The sequence below is a fragment of the Serinus canaria genome, chromosome 4 (assembly GCF_022539315.1).
Source record: "Serinus canaria isolate serCan28SL12 chromosome 4, serCan2020, whole genome shotgun sequence".
Classification (NCBI taxonomy): Eukaryota; Metazoa; Chordata; class Aves; order Passeriformes; family Fringillidae; genus Serinus; species Serinus canaria.
In genome coordinates this window covers 12,875,128-12,896,370 of record NC_066317.1, presented here as the reverse complement: position 1 = coordinate 12,896,370, position 21,243 = coordinate 12,875,128, and the positions used below count along the sequence as shown (strand labels likewise).

At 35.7% G+C, this 21,243-nt stretch overlaps 1 protein-coding gene across 4 annotated transcripts in view; it reads right to left on the bottom strand.

Moving 5' to 3' along the window:
* LRBA (LPS responsive beige-like anchor protein) overlaps positions 1 to 21,243 on the bottom strand; it is a 367,787-nt gene that overhangs the window by 235,171 nt on the left and 111,373 nt on the right. For all 4 annotated transcript variants that reach the window (XM_030238944.2, XM_030238946.2, XM_030238947.2 and 1 more), the window contains 2 exons: positions 13,005 to 13,069; positions 2,206 to 2,314 (listed from right to left, as the gene is read on the bottom strand). In XM_030238944.2, the coding sequence (XP_030094804.2) occupies positions 2,206 to 2,314; positions 13,005 to 13,069 (174 nt within the window). The remainder of the gene's footprint in view (positions 1 to 2,205; positions 2,315 to 13,004; positions 13,070 to 21,243) is intronic.

The window sequence follows — 21,243 nt, the reverse complement described above, 5'->3', positions numbered from 1 at the left end:
AAACACCAGACTTGCAAGTCTGAATTTAAAAAAAAAAAAAAAAAAAAAAGTAGGAGTTCTTTCCGTATTTCTCATCTTTCTCATCTGAGGACCTTTACCCCTCCTCAACCAGCCTCATCAGCCAGTCTCATCTCCTTTCTCCATAGCACTCAGACGCCAAAACTTTCTTCTTATCTGAACCAAACATGCCCATCCCAACCATTTCTTTTAAAAAAATCTGCAACTAGTAATTACCAGAAGCACAAAACACTTTTAAATGTGATCAAACCAACATTTTCAAACACATAATTTTCCTGGGCTAAATCTTATAGAATCACTCTGCTCACTTTCTTCAGCTATCACATCTTAAGACATGGATAGAACATGGAACATCAGAATTTCTGACTGTTAACATGATTTCTGATTGTTACCTGCAGACTCAGATGGATATGACTAATGGCTCCTCTTTCCACAAAGGAACACAACACTGACTGAAGTCTGCTACAGACATCAGGTTCTTTACAAATTTCATAGAATCCAATAGTTGTACATCCTTACTTTCTACACCTGTGGAAGTCATGCCAGATCAAAGTCTTTCCAACAAAGGAACAAAACTAAACTGGACAAACAGACCACTCATATTTGAGTACACCACTTTCCATTACGTTCCACCTGATAAGTTAAACCTCTTGAGCCACCACCACTGAGACAGGAGAGATTCAAACCAGCATCAGCCTAAAATATCAGTCAACTCTCATCCTGGAGATTTGTCACAGCAGAACCCAGAGCTATATTAAAACTGTAAGTTGATGCGCTGTTTAAATTTCTTCCAGACACCATAAAAGGTATCTTGAGGCTGAACTAGGGCTAAGAGTGCAGCTGTCACTGAACAACTGTATTCACAGAGAGCCTGTATTCATGCGAGAGAACACTTCATTTCTCTCACATTTCCTATATACACACCCCCCTCTTTGCAAATAGTTTGCATCTGAAGGGAAAAAGTGGGCTGCTCATCTAATCAATAACACCATGTCATGCATGGAGCTTCTGCATAAATCCAGAGCAAAAGATGTCAAGCATGTCCTAGTCCAATGAGTATCAGGCAACAGAGCAAAAGGATGCACTTTTCATCTCCACAGGACTGTCGCCAAACCCTTGATGTAATAAATGAAACATGCCTGCTATTTCACCATTGCAGAACGGTACTGTAGATACCTTCCAACATCTCTGTTTGCAGGAGGGGGTAACTAGCTCTAGATGAAGTGCAGATATGTTATTAGACAACGCACAGCTTGAATCCTGGGGCCAACACAGATGACCTTTAGAACATAAGCACTGTCTAAGACAAATATGCTTTCATCTTTGGGGAGTATTTTTTCAAGTAAAGATTTAAGAGGAAAACAGTTTAGAAATACGTTAAACACAAATGTGCCTTCAATCTCTTAATGCTTCATTTTAAAAACAAAACCACAAGTAATATCACATGTCAGAAGAAAGACAAACTACTCTTTAAGAAGAATATTAGTGAATTGAGAGAGATTTAGCTTCATTTTCATTTACCCAATAATTAAAGCACAAGGAAAGCTAAAATATAATGTAACAAAGACCCTAAATTGGAGGTATGAGCAAAGTGACTCAGAAAACAGGTTTCTATTTTTGTTTGAAGTAATACAAGTTTATTACAAAAACAGACACCATAATTTCACTTTAGATTCCCTTAAGTGGGGTGAAAATATGAAAACAACTAAACCACACTGAGGCATGTAAAACATAGGGAGAATGGCTTTAGAGAGGGATTAGTTAAATAGCAGATGATACAAAATGATAAGAGAAAGTAATTTCTCATTTTGCTCTTCACAGCCTGTTACCACTTATCTCCAGCAAAGTGGTTTTTTTCAGACCTGTACCTTGACTGTGATGCTAAGCACCTTTAAATATCACATACAGTGATATTTGCTAAATGGAAAAGAGCAGCATAGGTATGATAAAATTCTTTCCCCTACAATCTATGGTGTGCAGATTTCAGCAAGTTCTGAGCTCTGCTCAGCCTGTTTTTCCATCAAAGTTAGCAGCAAACTTATCAAATCACCCTACAACTGCAAAGCACCATTCGGAGTGGAACCTCCTGAGGCCTGCAAAGCCCGTTATCACAGCCTGGAATCCTATACACAGTGGGATGGTTATGCTTTTGTGTTTTGCTTTTTGAAACAAGATTTCCTTTCTTACCTCAAATTCAGCATGGCGATTAATATCCTCTGCCCTCTGTCTGCTCAGGATAAATTCTGCTTCATTAGCCACTCGTACCAGATGCTCCTTCATGGTTTGACTCAGCAACCTGAGGACAGAGAATATTTAGGAAATGCCTTAAGAGAAGAAGTAAAAAATAAAAAATCTGGAAATACAGTGTATATATATGCAAATATGTTGGGCTCTTATGACTGACTTTATTGTCCTAAGAAAACAGTATAAATAAGGTTGGGGGTAATTCTCTGGCAACTAGTAAAATAGTATTTCTATAGTAAACCAAAGTAAATATTAAATAAAATGTAAACACTCCAGACAGTCATTTGTTTTACCTAAAATAGAGACATAAAATAAAATTCTTTCACATCCACCACGATATAAAGTAAGCATTTTTGCATATAAACATCCACAGTTAAAGCTCTGACATAACTGATGTAAAATCTAAATTAAAAAAAATGCAATGCAATACCGATTTTCCTCCAAATGCAAGATTGAAATTTTATGGTAAGTATACATTTAAGTAATATTTTCAGGATTAAAAACATTCTCAGTCTCACAAATGAAATGCTAAGATATACATTGTTACAGGTTATGTACAGAATAAAGCTGTAATTCAAACTGAGATTTCTGAGGCCTTCATAAACCCTGAGTTTATGAATGGCAGCAGAGCTGACAGATTGAATTACAACCCAATTATTCTCTGAGTTCACATATTGTTACTAAAAACATTTCCTTTTTAATTAGTTACACTGGGATTCATAAAGTTGAATCTGGCTATACACGAGTCACACTGTTTTAGAAGGTGCATATTTCCACAGAATCACTCAAAGAAACACCAGATAAATCCATTACATGCTCTACAGATTAAATCGTAAAAATATCTGTTATTAAATCTTTTTTTTTTGGTAAGGTTTCCAGTTGTAGAAAAAAGAGTAGCAGAATGTAAAACCACTTGCTTTCTTTGCACATATAAACTAAAGTACATTTCAACAAGTTCAGAGTGTATTGAAAGGCTTTCTTTACAAACACAGGATTTATTATGCAGGATGTCTTCTAATGCATCCGATGTTAATTTTAACCCAAATAACTTATTTATCTGAAATAAGGATCCACCTATCTCTTACTGTATGTTTGAAACGGTGATTCTTTGACCTCTCTTTTACTATGCTTTCAGAATCCCACACTTGCAGGAGACTTGCAGGTCACATGCCTGCTCCCATGAGAAGAAATCCAGAGGCAGAACAACACCTGAAGCTCCTTGTTCACTGCCCCTCTCATTCCAGAAAACTGCAGCACAGCAGCCACATGAGGCCACAAGCTCAGGAACCTGTCAAGTTGGTGGATTAGTTTCTCCCCATGAAGTCTTGAAATAAGAAATATGCACAATCCACTGTTCGAGATGTGATTTCACCTTCTGTTTGGGGAGGCAAGTACAAAAGCCACTAGTTTAAAACCAAATTATAAGCTCTTTTATTTTTATTTTTATTTTTACTCACTGTTAGAATAGATGCAGCTGTTGAGCAGCAAACGTGCAATTTTGCCAATTTATCTGCATGCATTAGTGACAAACCAGCAACAAGGAACTGTATAAGCAATAGTCTAAGCAGATTCCAAGTTTTTGGTTTTTTCTCCATAATCTCCAGTAGCACATTCAAATCTGATACATAAGAATTTAAATAAACTCTTTTTTATTGAACTTAGAACTGTTAAAAAATTAAGGGGATCACAAATGCTCACGTACTACGAAATCATGCATTACAAGTTGCGTGTAACACAGTTGGACAGTATTCCATTATTTTCCCTGAGTTTGTCAATACCAATATCTTCTGCTAGTTTGATCAGACTTTGAAAAGTAACAGCTGTCCTCTAAAAGGTCTACTTTTAATCTAATTATACACTCTGAGTCCCACTTTTCTTCATTTGTTTATGAAATCACTCTATATAATAATTGTCTTAACCCTTTACAACATGGTTTTCCTTTTTATCTGGAAAATATGGTAGATAACTGGAAAGCAGCCCAGCACTCGCTCTGCATGTCCAGAAAGGATGGATGTGTTCCAAACAAAGCACAGAACTACATTCCCTCACACAGGAACAACATTGTTCAAACAGATCAGAGGTGTACTCAGTGAAAATAAATACACTTCAGGGTCCAGGACAAACTTTGTCTCCTATGGATCAGGGGTTTCTTCTGTCACCCTCAGCCTTCCTAATCCTACACACTTTCCTCACTTTCTTTATGATATTCCACACTGGGGTCAGGTAGATGAAACTGAAACATGATTTTTCTTTTTTTCTTTTTTACTTTCAAGAACTTTAAATTTTAATTTTTCTTTTCAGTTCAACCTTTTTAAACACTGCATATGCTTGGATTAGCTTTCTTATAACAAACAATTCAAGTTGCATTATCATCTAGGGCAGTGTGGAGTTCCTTTATGAAAACAGTATCCACATACATGGCATACCTCGCAGATTTCTATTTTGAATTTACCACTTAAGTATGGAACTTTGCACAGTAAATATATATATATATATATATATATATATATATATCCTTAAATAAATGTAATGATGGCATGATATAATAGAGGAGTCTGCAGCCATCAATAAAAAATCAAAGGCAAATATGAGCTCACAGCACCTGTATAAATGAACACATCTCTGTTTATATGTTTAAAATGAAATTTTAATCACCTACTAAAGACAAATTTTGGGAACCTTGGCAGCTGCTAGTTTTCTATTTAAGGGTAACAAAATGTTGAACAGAAATTTGTTGAGTGTAGCTCACTGCTGTCAATACAACTGTTCCCAGGTGAGCAGACTACTGCTGAAGCAAGGACGGGATTCTGACTCTTGCTAAAGAATTAGCTCTATCCAAACTACACACAACACATTTTGTACATGTGGGAGAGCCTATAAACTTAACTACCTAGATCAGGTAACAAAAGCTTTCTTAAGAAAAAATGTTTAGAAACATCTGATTCTCCTCACTAAGACAATAAGTGGCACTTCATGGATTTAAAGGATCATAATGGTCTTTTCTGGTTCCTGCTTTGGCCTCCCATGGAAATTGATCATGAATGTCTTCCTGAAAACAATTTCATTTCCTCCATCAAGTCTGTACATTCTGTTCGCCCTATAGGAGTGCTTCCAGAAAGATGCTCTTTTTTTTTGTTTGTTTGTTTGTGGGTTTTTTTTTTTTTTTTTGTTTGGTTGGTTGGTTTGGTTTGGGTTTTTTTTTGTTTTTTTTCTTTGTTTGGTTTGTTTTTTTTTAATAAGGCTTGAAGCTTATAGAATCAGAAATTGGTTTCAGTTGGAAGGGACCTTAAGGATCATCTGCAACCCCATGCTGTGGGCAGGGACACCTTCCCTCAGACCAAATTGCTCAGAGTCCCATCCAGCCTGGCTTGAACACTTCCAGGGATGGGGCATCCACACCTTCTCTGGGCAACCTGCACCAGACCAAAAAGATATTTTACACCATATTCTCCCATAAAATAGTTTTATAGTAAGGAAATTACTGCAAATTAAAACAAAGACAAAAAAGCACAAACAAAAATTCCCTAACCATTTTTGTGCTTTTATCCTGATTTTTTTCCCCAGCAACTAGATTACATTAGTTCTTTTTCAGCAAAACAAAAATTTCATCTGTAACACATTAAATACTTTTTTTAACAGCAAAATGACAGCTTTTCCCTTTTTTGAGTAAACAGACAGATTGAATTTTTTGTCTTTTTCAAAGTATGCACACCCAAGCTAAAAGATAAACTCAAGTCTAATAGTTTCCTTCTTGCTGATGCTTCATAATCCCTGTATGAAGGTCCACGGACCATGCTCGCCCTATATTATCTCATATATCTGCTGATTTTTTTCAGTACTATTAAACACCAAAATGGTGTTGATTGTGCTGATTTACACTCCACCATCCTGACAGATTCTCTTCTTGTTTGTTCTTATTTATGACATGCTATTGAATTATTATTTTCCTGATCTTTATACAAGAAGAATGTGGGTGGAGTGTGAATGGACACATTTTGTAGAAGTTAGACATGATCATTTATGAGTGCAAAGACTCTGGGTACTGGGGCTACTCTTTTGCTTGCCGTGTACACCAGATTCAAGGTCTCAGACAAACTTTTCTTCCCAAGCACTTTTTTTCCAGACTGAAATGTTTTGAAACATGTGCTAAATTTTGAAAAGATGAGCAGCTTAATAAAAAGAAGCAAGGGGATGAATTCCATGCTGGAAGTTAAATATATACTTGCATATTTTGCTGGGTCAGGAATGAAGTGCTAAACCACTGAGAGAAGGAGTTCCAGCCAAATACATGAGATAGACTGATTTTCATTGTTATGCTGAAAAACTATGCGACACAGAACTAAAAGTCTTACTCCAGTTTCTGGCTGATGAATGCTCAGATGTGCAAGTAAAAAAGCTGCTCCTTATAGCAAGGAGAAATTAGGAGGCACAAGAGGCAAAAAAATAAACAGAAATGTGCAAAGCAAAAGTGAGAGATTGACAAATTCCAGATTATTATTACTGATGTGTAACAATTATCAGTTTTAGTCAAAGTATGAAAAAAGCTTCTTAGGTGACACTGGCAACAAATCTATCACAAACTACTGTGGGGAGAGACTGTAAGTTCCAGCTGCTCCACAATAGAGAACTCTGAGACTGCCAAGCAAGGTAACCTCTCCTACTTGCACTCCCTCCTCATAAACTTGGTAGGTAGAAGATTCTCTGACTTCAAAAGGGGATATGTTCTACATGGATATATGTGGACTTTTATGGGATCAATGTGCCAAGTAGTGGAATTACTGTTGCAAGGGTGTTTTACAATTGCTTTGTGGAACACAGATACTATACTATACAGATACTCTACTGAATTCTCAAAGAATATTGTTAGTCCATAAAGTCTTAAAGACTGAAGTTTGAAAAATTTATTGACCTAAAATGTGAGGAGTAAAAAAAAAAAAAAAAAGCACCCCAAAGCTGTGCAGACCCACCAAAGTGCTGATTTGGACACTAGCATTAAATGAAACAGAAGTTTGAAAAGGCAGCTGAGGGAAGATCCAATATTTCTATCTAGGAGAGCCTCTTAGGACATGGCAGAGATGGTTGAAAACAACACAGTACTATTGGAGATGATTTCTGAAAATGTCCCATCAGATGGCAATAGTAAAGTACATGAATGCACACAATACAGCACAGATACCTTATTGCAATAATTTACTTGTTTAAAAAGCAGATGTTATCAAAAACTTTCTATATTAAAAAAACAGAACTCTCAGGTGCTCAAAAGCGGTTTATGAATCTCCTTTTTCATAGACCCAGCAAATTAATTATGTATTTCACAAGCAAAACCTACCTTTGCCAATACATACCCTTCAAAACTCAGTGAGATAAAGAACTGGTTTTTTAAATGGTTGTGTCCATCACAGAATACCTTAGTGCACACACATGCACACAAAAAAATTAGGTAGCACCAAGAACCCCACCCAAGTCAACTTATCCAACTCTGAAACACATTCAGGCTACAATTCCTAACTTTCAACACATTTAAAATGCTGTTTTAAGTCTAGCCTAATGATCTTACATATTCAAATTCACACATTAACAAAGCTGCCTTTTCTTTTTTTTAAACAAACCAAAACAATAACATCAAGACTCAGAAAATAAATCATCAAAAATCTCTTTTACAAAACATATCACTTAAACAGAAAGGGTTGTTAAAAAACAAAAAGCAAGGAAATGTTGAAAACATGTCTTTTTTCTTACAAAACAATACTGAGGTGCAGGTTCTATGTCATCATAATCTCAGGACAAGGAGGCTACAGCACAGGGAGTGGACTGGCAGTAATCAATTCTACTTTGGACCAGACTGCATTTATCATTTTTCTCCAGAGCCTTTTCTGGTCAATTATGCACAAAGTCTGTCAGTTATCATCCATTTTTTCATTAATAGCTGTATTTTTCTAACTGTTTTTCCATCACAGGAGTTGCTCCTATGGCAACAAAACCCTCCAACACTCATTCCTTGAGAGTGACCGCAGCGTTGTGAGTGAGAGACAATTGAATGGGGCAGCCTACATCTGTCCCCTATTTTCCTTTCAGAAAGCATCCAAATAATTGCCCAGCCAGCTTGATTGCCAGGTATTCCAATATTAAAAATATATGCATCCATGATCAGTCAAAAGCAATACACAGAATTTAAGACAAGGAACAGCAGGTGACAGATGTCGAAATTTTGTTAGTACAGTTCTTAAATTCCTCTCCAGCCCCCTCAGCCACAGAAATATAGATGATTACAGCATTCCAGATTTTATACTATTAGATCTTATGTATTGAGAGCATAATATCATTGCATTTGGTTGTTTCTGGAGAGGTTTGGGACTTTTTTTCAGTTGGTTGATGGAGTTTTTAGTTGCTACGGATGTTAAATTCGCTTTCTGTTTGCCTTCCCTCTTCTCCTAATAACTTTTGAATTAATTGTATAATTTCAACAAATATTTTTAATAGAAGGCTACAGTGTCTCGAAAATAATAATTTTAAATCCAAGGGAGCACAAAATCCCTTGCAAGATTCCTTTCGGAAAAGAAAAAAAAAAAAAGCTGTTTTCAACTACACTGAAAGACACATTAGAAAATGCTCTGATACAGTGGGGAGAATTTTGATTAGATTTCATTCCTCATTAGACAACAAAGAACAGGGCAATAAAAAATAGCCACAGAAAAACAATCATGGACACACTTATGAATCCTTATGTTTTGGGTTGCCTTGTTTGAATAAGGATTTGAAAAAGCAATGGTAAGGAGAGGAAATTATACATGGATTCTGCTAGTTTAATGAGATTGTCTTTAAACCAAACATTTTGGGACTTTTTTAAGCAAATATCCATCTACAGTGTATAAAAATGTAAGCATAGAACATTGTTCTGTAATTCTTCAGATGGCCAAGAAAACTGTGCTTGAGAATATTAAAATCAAGCATATTCTAGAGTCTCTTCAACTGAAAATTGGAAAGAATAATTGCTGCAGCATGCTTAGGAGACTGATCCCTTAACCCCTGCCAAGCCAAACCCATTATCACCCCAAAGGGGATAATAACTGTCATGCCTGGTCTTAAGCTCAAGTACATTTGTTAGTGCCCTGACTGATACAGAAAACAAGCTCCAGCATAAGAGATGCTTCACTCTAAAGTGTGCTAATGAATCACAGCGACAGCAGAGGGTTTTAACCTTCACACAGCACAGGAGCTGCTTGCTAACTAGTCAACTACAGGAAATCAGGCTCTAGCAAAAGAGCCATTTATACATGCAAGGAAATAAAACAAAGCTGAGCTTCGTTTAGTTCATAAATAACAGCTCCACATCTTGTGTGTAAGGAGGAAGCATAATTAGTTCCAGGGTGCAAAAAAAGAATCCGTCTGGGCACCTCAGAAGTCTCCAAAGGAGAGGGCTGGCCATGGCAGTGAACTAGATCCCACCTAAAGGATGGTTCTGGTGAACAAATTCCCTTGCCAGAAAGTTCTCAGGTTCAGGTTCCAAAACAGACTCCTCCTAAAGGGAGGATCCAAAGGTGAAAGGCAAGCACAAAGAATGAAATCCAGACTGACAGAAGTTCAGCAGGCTAAGGAAAACATTTCACAACCTATCCTTCTGCTGCACAGATGGCTCAGTACATGGAGGAGCCGTGAGTACAGGCACCTTTTTAAGAAGGTTTCAAAGAGCATTAATAGTGTTCCCAGACACTACAATAACAAAGCACAATACTTACTACTTTTTATTAAAACCAGATTAATGTTAAACGTAGCAATGTATTGAAACTGATGCATCTTTTACTGCAAAGAGAGAGGTTATTCTTCAATACCTGCTCCTTTACGTTACATTTTCTAACTTCCTGGATTTCTATGCTGGCTTTTTTCTTTTTACTATGCTTGTAACCTGGACTTCAGGCCTTCAGTTGTGTATTTCTGTTTTAGGCAGCTTTACAGTTCCGTATTTCCACACAACAGCCTCCTGTTCAGAGATTTTCTTTCAGTTCAAGACTCAAAACTTCACTGGGCACAAACTAATCAATCCTGCTCTACACATGAAATGGGTGTGACCTACGTGGAAAGGCAGGGAGCAACTTTTCTGTGGAAGACATTAGTTACTTGTGAACATGAAGAAATTCTTACCAACACATTCTGAATGCAGCACACACACTGCAGACCTTATGAGTCCCAGAAGCAAACTTTCTGCACATATTTCTGTCCAGGGAATCCTAGCCAAAACACGGCAAGCCTATATCTAAAACTTCCAACCGCTGAGAGAGAGGTACATTCATACCTTTCACATAAAAGCAAAAAATACATTTGAAAGCAAGTAGAAGAGAGATTTACATCTCCCCTTCCAGACTTCTTCCAGGAAGATTTTTCAGTCATCTTACTTGCCCAATAATAAAAACCCAGTAGAACATACCTCAAGCTGGAATATCCTGTAGCACCATTAGTCCAAAAACTCTATTAATAAGCACTGGGAATAGAACTCTGATTTACAAAGATTATAGGGTGACCAAATTCCCCCCACCAAGTGCAGTATACAATAGCAATTCTGTGATTCCACAAATTCTAGGCAGTTCTTCCAGACCTTGATTTTATTTATTGTAACTCTCATGTCATGGTGCCCTACAGACATCCTTCCCTATCCCATCCTTCCCTGATGCTGAACCAGTTCTGTCCTTTCTACAACTACTTTAACGTATTTTCTTGTGCACTTGTAGAAACAACTTAAAATTCAGCTTTTATTGTATAACTATGCAGCTAAAGTCTAAATCAGTATCTTTCTGATATTTTCTTAAGTTTCAATTAAAAGACTTTAGCTTTTGGAGTTTCTAAGACCATAATGCCAAAATATACAAAAAATCGCAAATAGAATAAAATACAAGGTCTGAGATGTTAAAGTCCAAGTGCTAGCATATGTGCAAGAAAAATAATGTGCAAATTGCATAAAGAGAAGGAAAGAGTAGTTCTGGAGTGCAGTTCCTATCATTTCAGGTTAATAGTTTGATTTTAGTGATTGCTGAAAAGATATAAAGCACTGCAATTCAGCAGTAACTAGAAAGGCTCCTATAAACAGCAATGGAGGAAAATGGAGGCAGATAAAAGGAGCCATTTTAAAGAAATTAATCCCCTCTCCTCTTCATCATAATGAATGTTATGCTCCCACCTTAAAAAAAAAAAACCTAAAAGAAAACCCAGCTCGGCTACACGTCAGAAATGAAATGAAGTAACAATTACACAGACATTTTCTGCTAACCAAAACCACACTTCCTAGTCTTCAAGGGATCATTTGTCCCTGAGACAACCACTCTGGCTCAGGCTAGACTCTAAGTTATTGATGTTGTTTATGGAGGTGGGGGAGTGATTCCATCTGTCTGTGATGGGCACTGCATGTTTTGAGGACAAAATAGTCAATTCCAAACAGTTTACTGATAGAAAGCTTGACCTGGACGAGCTGAACAGCTACTGGGTGACTGCCATGCACAGCTCAGTCTCAGCAACTGATTTGTTCATGATAATCATCTTACACAGATGAACTTTACATTGTGGTTTACATGTGTGTGGGATCTCTATGTTATCTATGCTAATAAAACATTAATCAAGGGCCAAATTTATAGCAGGCATTTTGTAAGTAAGGTCAAGACAGGTCAGCCTCACATAATAGGAAACAACTATAGGCTAGATCTTAACACTGTAACTGGACACCCTTGTTACTTTACCTTGGCCCTTGGGATCAAGACTAGTAGCAAAATGTTTTTCCTGCCTCAGAATGGTGTTTCGCCTACCATAAACTAAAATGCAACCATTAAAATCCATTAAAATGGCCATTATTTTTATGTATCTTGAGAACATCTACCTCTTAAGAAAAAAAACTCAAACAGCCATTTCCCCATTTCTACAATAATAAAAATATATTTATATAGCATATTAATTTATGTGATAAACTATTACAGTTTTCGTTAGATAGCTGTCCTAATCACGTAAAATTTATTTTCTATTTGGATTCTTACTAGCTGAAGTTACATTTAAATAAATGGCATTTCTTATAATACACCTTAGCTAACTCGTTAAGACATCTTGAAAAAAATCCTTTAGAAAAAAAGTAAATACTGTTTTCTTAGTCTGCCTCAACAACCAATTCAATATTAATGAATAAAATATTGATGGTTCTGAACACTGACTACAAGTCAAAGAGCATGGCCTCATCACCTGATCTGTCATGTTCTATAAGTTCCAATAATATACATATAAAGTTATGGATAGAACATTAAACTAATTGGTAATATTAAGAGGGTTTTTCCTCAGAGGGCCTCTCCTCTTTTCTAGTTTAAGAGATAGATCAGAAATAAATGAGCAAACTGGAATCTAATTTTTGAGACAGAGGCTTATCTCACAATTCCTAGCAGTAATGTCTTTCAAATATCAATTCCCTTTCTCAAGAGATTAGCTGAATACAAATTATAGTTTCAACATTAACCAGTACACAAGGACAGGAAGAAAGAAAATCCATGACACACAGATAAGCAAAGTATTTAATGAAACTAAAGAGCATTAAGATTCTGCAAAATCCCATATTCAGAATCAGAACTGAACCAAAGTACTAAAGAACATGAAACCATGCTCGTAAAACTCAAAGAAAATTACACAAAAAGGAAAAAGAAAAATTATTTTTAAAAAGTTTCAAGTCACAGAACTCCCTGAAGGCTAAGGCAGAGGTGCTATCAAATATTGTGACTTACCTCCCTTCATTGACAAGCTCAATAAAGGCCAGGCCAGCATTCTTCTGTATAGAGTTTTGCCACTCCTGGGTAAAGACAAAACAGAAGAGAAAACTAGCTGTATAAAAACAAAACTTGGAAGAGGCATTTTCAGAGACAAAATCATACACTTTCTTTTCCACTTCAGCAACTTACAGCACCATCAGCAAATGCACAAAGCATTAATTTTGTGTGGATCAGGAAGCAATGAATGCCAGCATGAAGGAACAGGGCAGCATGATTTACTTAGGTTCATATTAATGGGAGAAGAAAATCCAAAAACATCCCACAAAGGATTCTATCATTTTCTTTTGTTATGTCATATAAAAATCCTGAACTTGCTCTTGTTCACGGATGCTTTTTGCCTTTTTGAACCATAATAGTACCAGAAACTGTTTCACATTAAGGCAAGGCTCATTCCTTAGACAAAAATTTCCCTTGTAGCTTAAACCCTAGTAGGGATATTTCCTAATAATAACCCTCACTTCAGCACCACACAGTCATCTCTACTTATTGAAAACAAAAATCTGTTAACAATCCAAATATTGCACCATTAACACTTTTTTTTTAAATGTAGCATTTTTAACACACTGAAATAATGCGAATGTCAGACTAACATGCACTGCACATTCCTTAAATCCAGCAGAACCTTGAATTAAGCAAAACTCTACACCTCTTAAACATGTAGGATTAGTTTTGCCTGGCCCCCATAAGAGACACAGGGTAAGCAACCAACTCAGATGACCTATCACTGGGGCTTGTTACCCTCATTTGAAAGATGAGAAGAAAACAAAATTGCTTAACACAGAAAGTACATTTTTTTAATCTCAGACCACATAGAAAAAAGTTAACCTAGTTAAAAATTAAAGCAGTAAATAAGTGTGTACCTTATCTTTTGGGGGAAATGTAGAGGCAAATAGAACAGAACAAATATAACTCTTCATTTAAACTCTTCAACTCTTCTACTCTAATACAAAAGATTGATTCTGCAGCAGACAGACAGTTAAGTTTCATGTGCTGTTCCACATCAACTTCCTTGTGTTTTTTCACTCTTTGTCCTATGAAATAATAATCCTACTGATTATCTGCATGAGTACTTTTATCACTGTGGTTATTTTAAAAAAATCTCATCAGCTCCAAGGCAGGGAAAAAGTTCAAAACAGGAAAAACATCTTAAACAAATTTCACATTTCTGAATGTAGGAGGTTTTTAATCCACAGTGTTGGGGTGCATTTTTTGGCACTCAGTGTTGCAGAATTACCTCTCAGTAAGTGAGACAAAGGTTTGATCAGACACACACTGAAACAACGTTGTTATTTACAACTTAAATCCTACCCTCTGCCCCCACAGGAAAAAAAAAAAAAATTTCATATGCAGGGGAGAAATTATAACTCTGATTTCTCAAGCTGTTTTTCCAGGCCTAACACATGCTTATCATGTTTATCATGCTCATCATGTTTAAGCTACAACAATGTATTACAATTTTCAAGGAGTCAGAATTAAAAGCAGAATAATTGGAACATGTGATGTATTATTCATCACAAATTATAAATGTATTCTAGTGGAAAAAACAAAAAAAAGCCTTTTCGTTTCTAATATTCTAAACAAAAGAGCATATGCAAATAATCCTTCTAAGAGGTTTTAAATGTAGTATCAGGTTCTAAATATTTACCTTTATATAATGATAACAAACTATTCTGTTAACTGAAGTGTGAGAAAACTCAAGGAAAGCAAAATATTTTTTTCCATTTATGACACTGTCCATCTGCTGTTCTGCTTTCTAAAGAGCTCACAACAATACTTGAAAATTTAATTGGTGAAGATGGAGGCTGCCAAAAGTGAAAGGAAAGTGCATTTATCATGAGACTTTTCAGCATTTTTCTCTACCTCAGACATCATCAAAGAAGGTGTTAGTCTAAACATTTTCATAAATCACAGCTGAACACACCCTAAAGCTTATTTTAATAGTTGAAAGAAAAGACTAATGGTCTTCATCTTTCATGATCCATTCAATATTTCCCCACAGTATATGTTCACTCTCAAACAATTACACTCAGTATACATATTGCATTATTATATCAGCATCTTAGTTATCCATCTCCCAAAGGTATCAGGGAAAAAACATGTTAAAAGCTTCAAACTCAACCACTAATGCAACTAAATAACTACAAAACACATTTCAGCACTTTTCTGAGGAAGAGCTGATCAGCTGAGTCGATAATTTCATACCTGTTCTAAGCTGTAGGTAATTGACCATCATTTCCTGTGGCTGTAAATGTTTAGTGACCAAGAGACATCATCTACTTCTAGTGCTTTTGGTCACTGAACACTCAACAGTGAAGCAATGAAAGGGGAACCATGATCACAAATAACTCCGATAAAAAATCACCATGAAAAGGACACAAAAAGGAAATCACATCTTATTCAAATACTTTGTCTGATAAGGAAATTTCCGAACTCATTACTGTGTCACGTATTTCCTTAATAGAAACTTCAAATAGCCCCACAAGTACCCTAGGCAAGAATTAAAACCTTTCCTGAAATGGTGCTGCAAACCTCATCTGAATTATAATTTTGTATGGAATAAAAGACTACATTTCCTTTCTATACAGCACAACTCTGAAGTGAGCAAAAATACATCCCAGTCCTCTATAGCTTTAATTTTATAGCATAACAAGTTTCATTAGCACAGTCTTATTGAGTGCACAAGGGTTATTAAATGAAAACATTAAACAGTAGTGGTCTTAAACCCCTCCTTTCAGAAACTAATCATCTCCCTCGAGATTCGTATCATGACCTGTTGTCCTATTTGAGTAATGTTGGGGTTATTTAATCTATTTTACAGTGGAGGTTTTTAATTAACCTTAACTAATGATCAGTTGTATGACAGCACCAAATTCTCTAATAAAACTCATAAATTACTGTATTTACTTTTTTCTAGGAAATACCAAGACCAACAGCATGCATTAGACTATAACCAAAGACCAAAACATACAAAATACCACATACTGGATAAGACCATAGACAGTGAAAAGACTAGTGTACCAAACAGGCTTCAGTTCTTGTACATCCCACTTTATGTCATTGTGCCTACATGTGTATGCATAGCTATCTCAATCTTCAGATGCATTTAAAAGTCTTTCATGCTATTTCATCCTCATATTTCCTTTCATAAAAAACAAGGTATATCTCTAATCACACAGAATGATCAGATAAGTTAAGTGCTTAAAAAAATTTCTGCCTTGAATTTTATTTTTTTTTTAATTTGTTATTGGCTTCCTACCCATTCTGAGTATCCTTGTTCAGATCAAATACTTCAGGAACTGCTTATTTACCCAAAAAGCCTTTTTCTGCAAGCAGCAGATAACAGGATCCAGCTTCAAAACAAAGAATGCAGGTGGTTCTTTACACAATGTCTAAAGAATCTATCACCAAAAGCATACCATGGTGATTAAAAGTTCAATAGGATCCACAGGGAAGTACGTATTAAAAATAAAATAAACACATTAATATCGGCTAAATACACAGCAACTGCATCCAATTCAGAAATACCCTGAACAAAAGTTGCTGGAGAGTGGAAGAGTATCATACTTGTCCTACCTTATTCGTTTTGAGCATGTCTTTGTGTCTATAGTTGGAGATAGGACAAGAAGTAAAGTGGGGCCTTTATCTAGCCCAATACAACCATTCCTAAACTGAAATCACTCAAACAAATACCAAGAAAATTTTGTCAATGCATATTTTTGTTGGTTTGGAATTTGAAATGCCTGCCTGTAGGCAGCAAATGGACATAACCCCTCTCAGCTGTACACCCTTGGTAAAGTAATTTAATAGTATTTGAAACAATTATGGCAGGGGTGTTGGACCTAGATGTTCTTTAAGGTCATTTTCAACTCAAGCCATTCTTCAATTCTCTTAATACCTCAAAACATACATTCTTCAAGGCATATACAAACATTTCCAACACCAACCCATCAACTAGTCTGATGGCTAAGCAATTAAGAATTTTGAACAGAATATTTAAAACATTTCCAATGGATGAAAACTGCTCTATTTCCAACTGGAACAAACTTTTCTGCTGCTCTCATTCACATATATATACACATGCATGCTTCTTAAAAATTCCTTTTTCTCAGAAACTTAAAAAAATCCTTCTAGCAGTTTAACATATTCTACAATTAAGGATTATATCTAGCAGTGGAAACACACACTCATCAGCAGGCAAAAAAGAGAAAATTCTTCATTAATCCATCCTTCCCATAAAGCTGGTGGAGTTTTGATAATTTATTTTGGTTATGAAACAAAAGAGAAGGATGACTTTGGTACTGACAACTATGAATGGGGCACTAAGGAGCGGGGTGGGAAAATGTGTTAACATATGACTAAGAGACATATTATATCCTAGAGTAAAGGTCAAATCTGCATGAAAAACTTGTTCATCGAGAGATACACTAATCTTTAAGTGCCTAAAGTAAACTATCAAGAACTTTTCAGCAGTGTTTGCACTTGGTGTCAGCACTCTCTCAGCACCACATCCACTACAGGCTTGAATGAACTCAGCAATAAAGAACATATAGTGAAAAGTAGATTATATCTCAGCTGGGTTCTTCATAATTAAAAAAAGTTAGACTGCACGTTAAGCAGAATCTCTGAAAACATAAATTACTTTTAAAGGTTGAAGCATGCTTCAGTTATTTTAATCTATGAAACTCTATTGAAAAAAATTAGCAGCAACACAGACTTAAAGGAAAGCATATCTAGAAACCATGCAGCAATTTAATATCAAAATCAGCACAGGCCAAGAACTTACAAAAGAGGAACATTTTGCAAAGATATGACACAAATTAATATAAAAGTAACATGAGAACACATTTGAGATAGTTATCCAGTATACCTACAGAAATACCTGTGCGCTCAAAAAAAATTTAAAAACCATAAAGAAATAACAAAAGAACAATCAGAAACTGTCTGAGAAAAAACACCATTTCAATAAATATTTTCACAGCCCTTTCTCCACAGAACATTACTACTGTTGCTGAATCCTGAAACAAAGTGAGAACTTGCAAAAATATTTATTGCTATCCTAAAAATTCAGAACCTCTTGTCAGCCAAAAAGCATTATCAAACAGGCTTGGATTTACTGAAATTTAAACAAAGGCTTCTCTATGAAAGCTTTAACGTGGCATCTCTGTAACAAGCCAAACTGCCTCACTAATCAATACAGAGGGTTTGATTTCAATAAGGTTGATAAAAGTTACTCTAACCCTGGCCAGCTACAAGCTCTCAGCAGATGATTGTCATTAGGGCTCTATCAGGGTCCCACATACTCGGGCTGTACAAATGTGTCCTATTAGTACATGGCCTGTCTGTTTGGCAACTCCGGGCTCAAGACAAATGGCAGCTGCTGCCCTTCAAGGTCTGAAGTCAAGTCCTCCGGGAATCTGAAAGCCCAACTGGAAAAATCAAGGCCTGTTCATTAGAGACTGCTCCAGGGGAAACTTGCAAGACTGCCATTAGAACTTTATAAAAGAGCTAATTATTTTTATAAGACTTTTAAAACTATCAAGCACACCCAGTTATAATAAAAAGTATTTACTGCTGGCATTCCATTAAAAAAGACATTGTTTTTTGTCAAAAAATCTGCTGGTGACAGTACACAACTGAACTCTTTGTAATGAAAATTTTAATGAGTCTTCTATGAGAAAGTTGTGTAAAAATTGAAGAGATGAGAGAGCTTCTCAAGTGAAGGTATAACACCACACCCACTAATGTGAGAAAATATCCCAAACACACTCATATCAAACTAATGAACTACACATAAATGTGGGCTGAGATTGTGCATGTGTGATTATCTACCCCTGAAAAACAGAAGGAATTCAAGAAACAAACGCGTTCAGTGTTGTAAAGGTGACTGAAAAGAACAAACAAAATCCTTGTTTCAAATCTGAGCTTCTGAGGAACACCAAACATGCTGCAGTACGTGTGTATTAATAAATCAGTCAGACTGGCACAGGACCCACATGGTATCAAACATTAGGACTAAGCAGAAAAATGAAAATTACCACTGTTTCACTATTTTTACTGTTTTATCAAACACCAAAACAATAATAACAATAACTCCTTCCATAAAATATACTCTGGGGAAAAGTTGGTATATGACCTTTTTTTTTTATTCATAACCACAAAATTCTTAACTGTTTTAACTATGAAACCAAGTCAAAGTTTCTGATATTGAAATATTTTCCCAGCTGCTCAACATGACAACACTGTATTGAGTTCTAAGGTTATAACAGATCACCACTACAGAGTATTTATTACAAATCTTTTAGAAGTGCTGTATGAAATTCATTAGTGCTACTTAATCAATTCTTGGACCAACACACACATGAGCTTCTTACCGCCTAATTCAAAAAAGCAACTACAACCCTAGTCCTCATGTAAAAGGACAACAAAAAGAAGCTATGTGAAACCAGTTTAAAAGAATGAAAATGTAAAGAAAACAGATTAGGAATGATTTATATCAATGCCTAGTGCTGAAGTTAATTACAACTAACCCAATAAAATAGTGCCTTTATTATTGTACAGCAAGTAATAACCTTAAACGCAAAAACCAGAACTCTTTGCTGACTTTTGCATGCTCAATTCCACAGCACACTACATTAAGAATTAAAGAAGTAGTAAATAAGCCATACAGAAACAGCAGGTTTTTAACTAAAAGCAGAAGACTCCCCTGCTGTTTAACCATGTGGGTTATTCCATGTAAACAGAGCTTCCTATAAACTAGTATTATGTTGTTAGTGGTAAATGCCTAAAACTATAATGAGAGTTTAATTTCAATGCTTAAAAGTTAAAGTCACAGTAAGCTTTTATAGATTCTGAGAATAAATTATACACATGTAGAGCTGCAGTTACATACTTCAGTACTAGATTCTTCAGTAAAAATACCACAGAAAAAACTGTCAGCTTGTCAGACAATGTCTTTTGTGCTATGAGATTACTCTCAAAGTGACAACTGTAGCCTTCTCTACAAAGGACATAAATCTATTCTAAAAAAATACATTGGTATGAAAGATATACTATATAAAATATTACAGCATCTTTATAAATAATATTGCAATCTTTAAAAACTACACACAGCCAAAAATCTTCAGATGGGTTGCATTTGCCATAATTTATGGTAACACCAAATACTCTTAAAACAGCAATAAAAGAAAACTTTAACTTAAACCAAAATTTATACAAAATTATAAAAATATCACATATAAATATAATTACAACAGTAATAACTTTCACAACATAAAAGCTGCATATCTCTCTGATCAAAACGCATAAACTTCATTTTTGTATCTAGTTTCAAAGAAGTATGAAAAACTGGGGAAAAAACTGAATGACCATCAGGTCCCCAGTTTCTGATGGAGGAAGCAATTTCCCCAGGCAGCTTTTCCATTTCTCTCTCCCACTAGCAGTCTGTTGCCATGACACCCCATGAAACAAAATTAGGGGTCAGGTTTGAGTTCATCTAGCAGCAAACCTTCTCCACTTCAGTTTCCTCTCCAGGTTCTTTAACCATCAGCTATTTTCAATGCCAAGATGAAAGACTAGTTTCAGAAAGAATACAAACAGGAATCTCAAAAATTAATTGAGAAATCCAAGTACTAAGCAGTTCTGTAAATAGGCAGCAATGGGAAGCACAAAACTCTTAAGTCAAAGGAGATGAGTCAGAAAAACAGACGTGAGGAAAAGCAACATAAGATGAACAAAGGGAAAAGATACAAATAATTAAGTTGCAGTCCAGCATCATTTTCATAAACAAAGGCAAGCAAATTGAGGAATAGCAGGACCATAGCACAACTGACCCTTGATTTCAGTACTTTTTTGTTTAACTGCGATTGTAATTTGAGATTTTGTAAAAGCACTGAACAGGAAGGAAAATGCCTTTCAAGGTAGACTACAAATTACAAAAATGAGAAAATCACAGCAAACTCAGTGCTGCACAGCAGCACCAGTAGTGCTGATAGCAAAATTTATCATCACCATGAAATAGCAGCCATCTTCCTCCCCAATTTTCTTAGCTTCAAATAAATAAATTTAACTAATATAGAAATACACACTAGTTTTGGAATCATAAGCCCCTTTATATGCCAGCGGGGTTGGATCTTTCAGGATCCTTCCAACCCAAACCTTCCATGATACTGGTATCACCCTTTTCCCCAAATGTAGC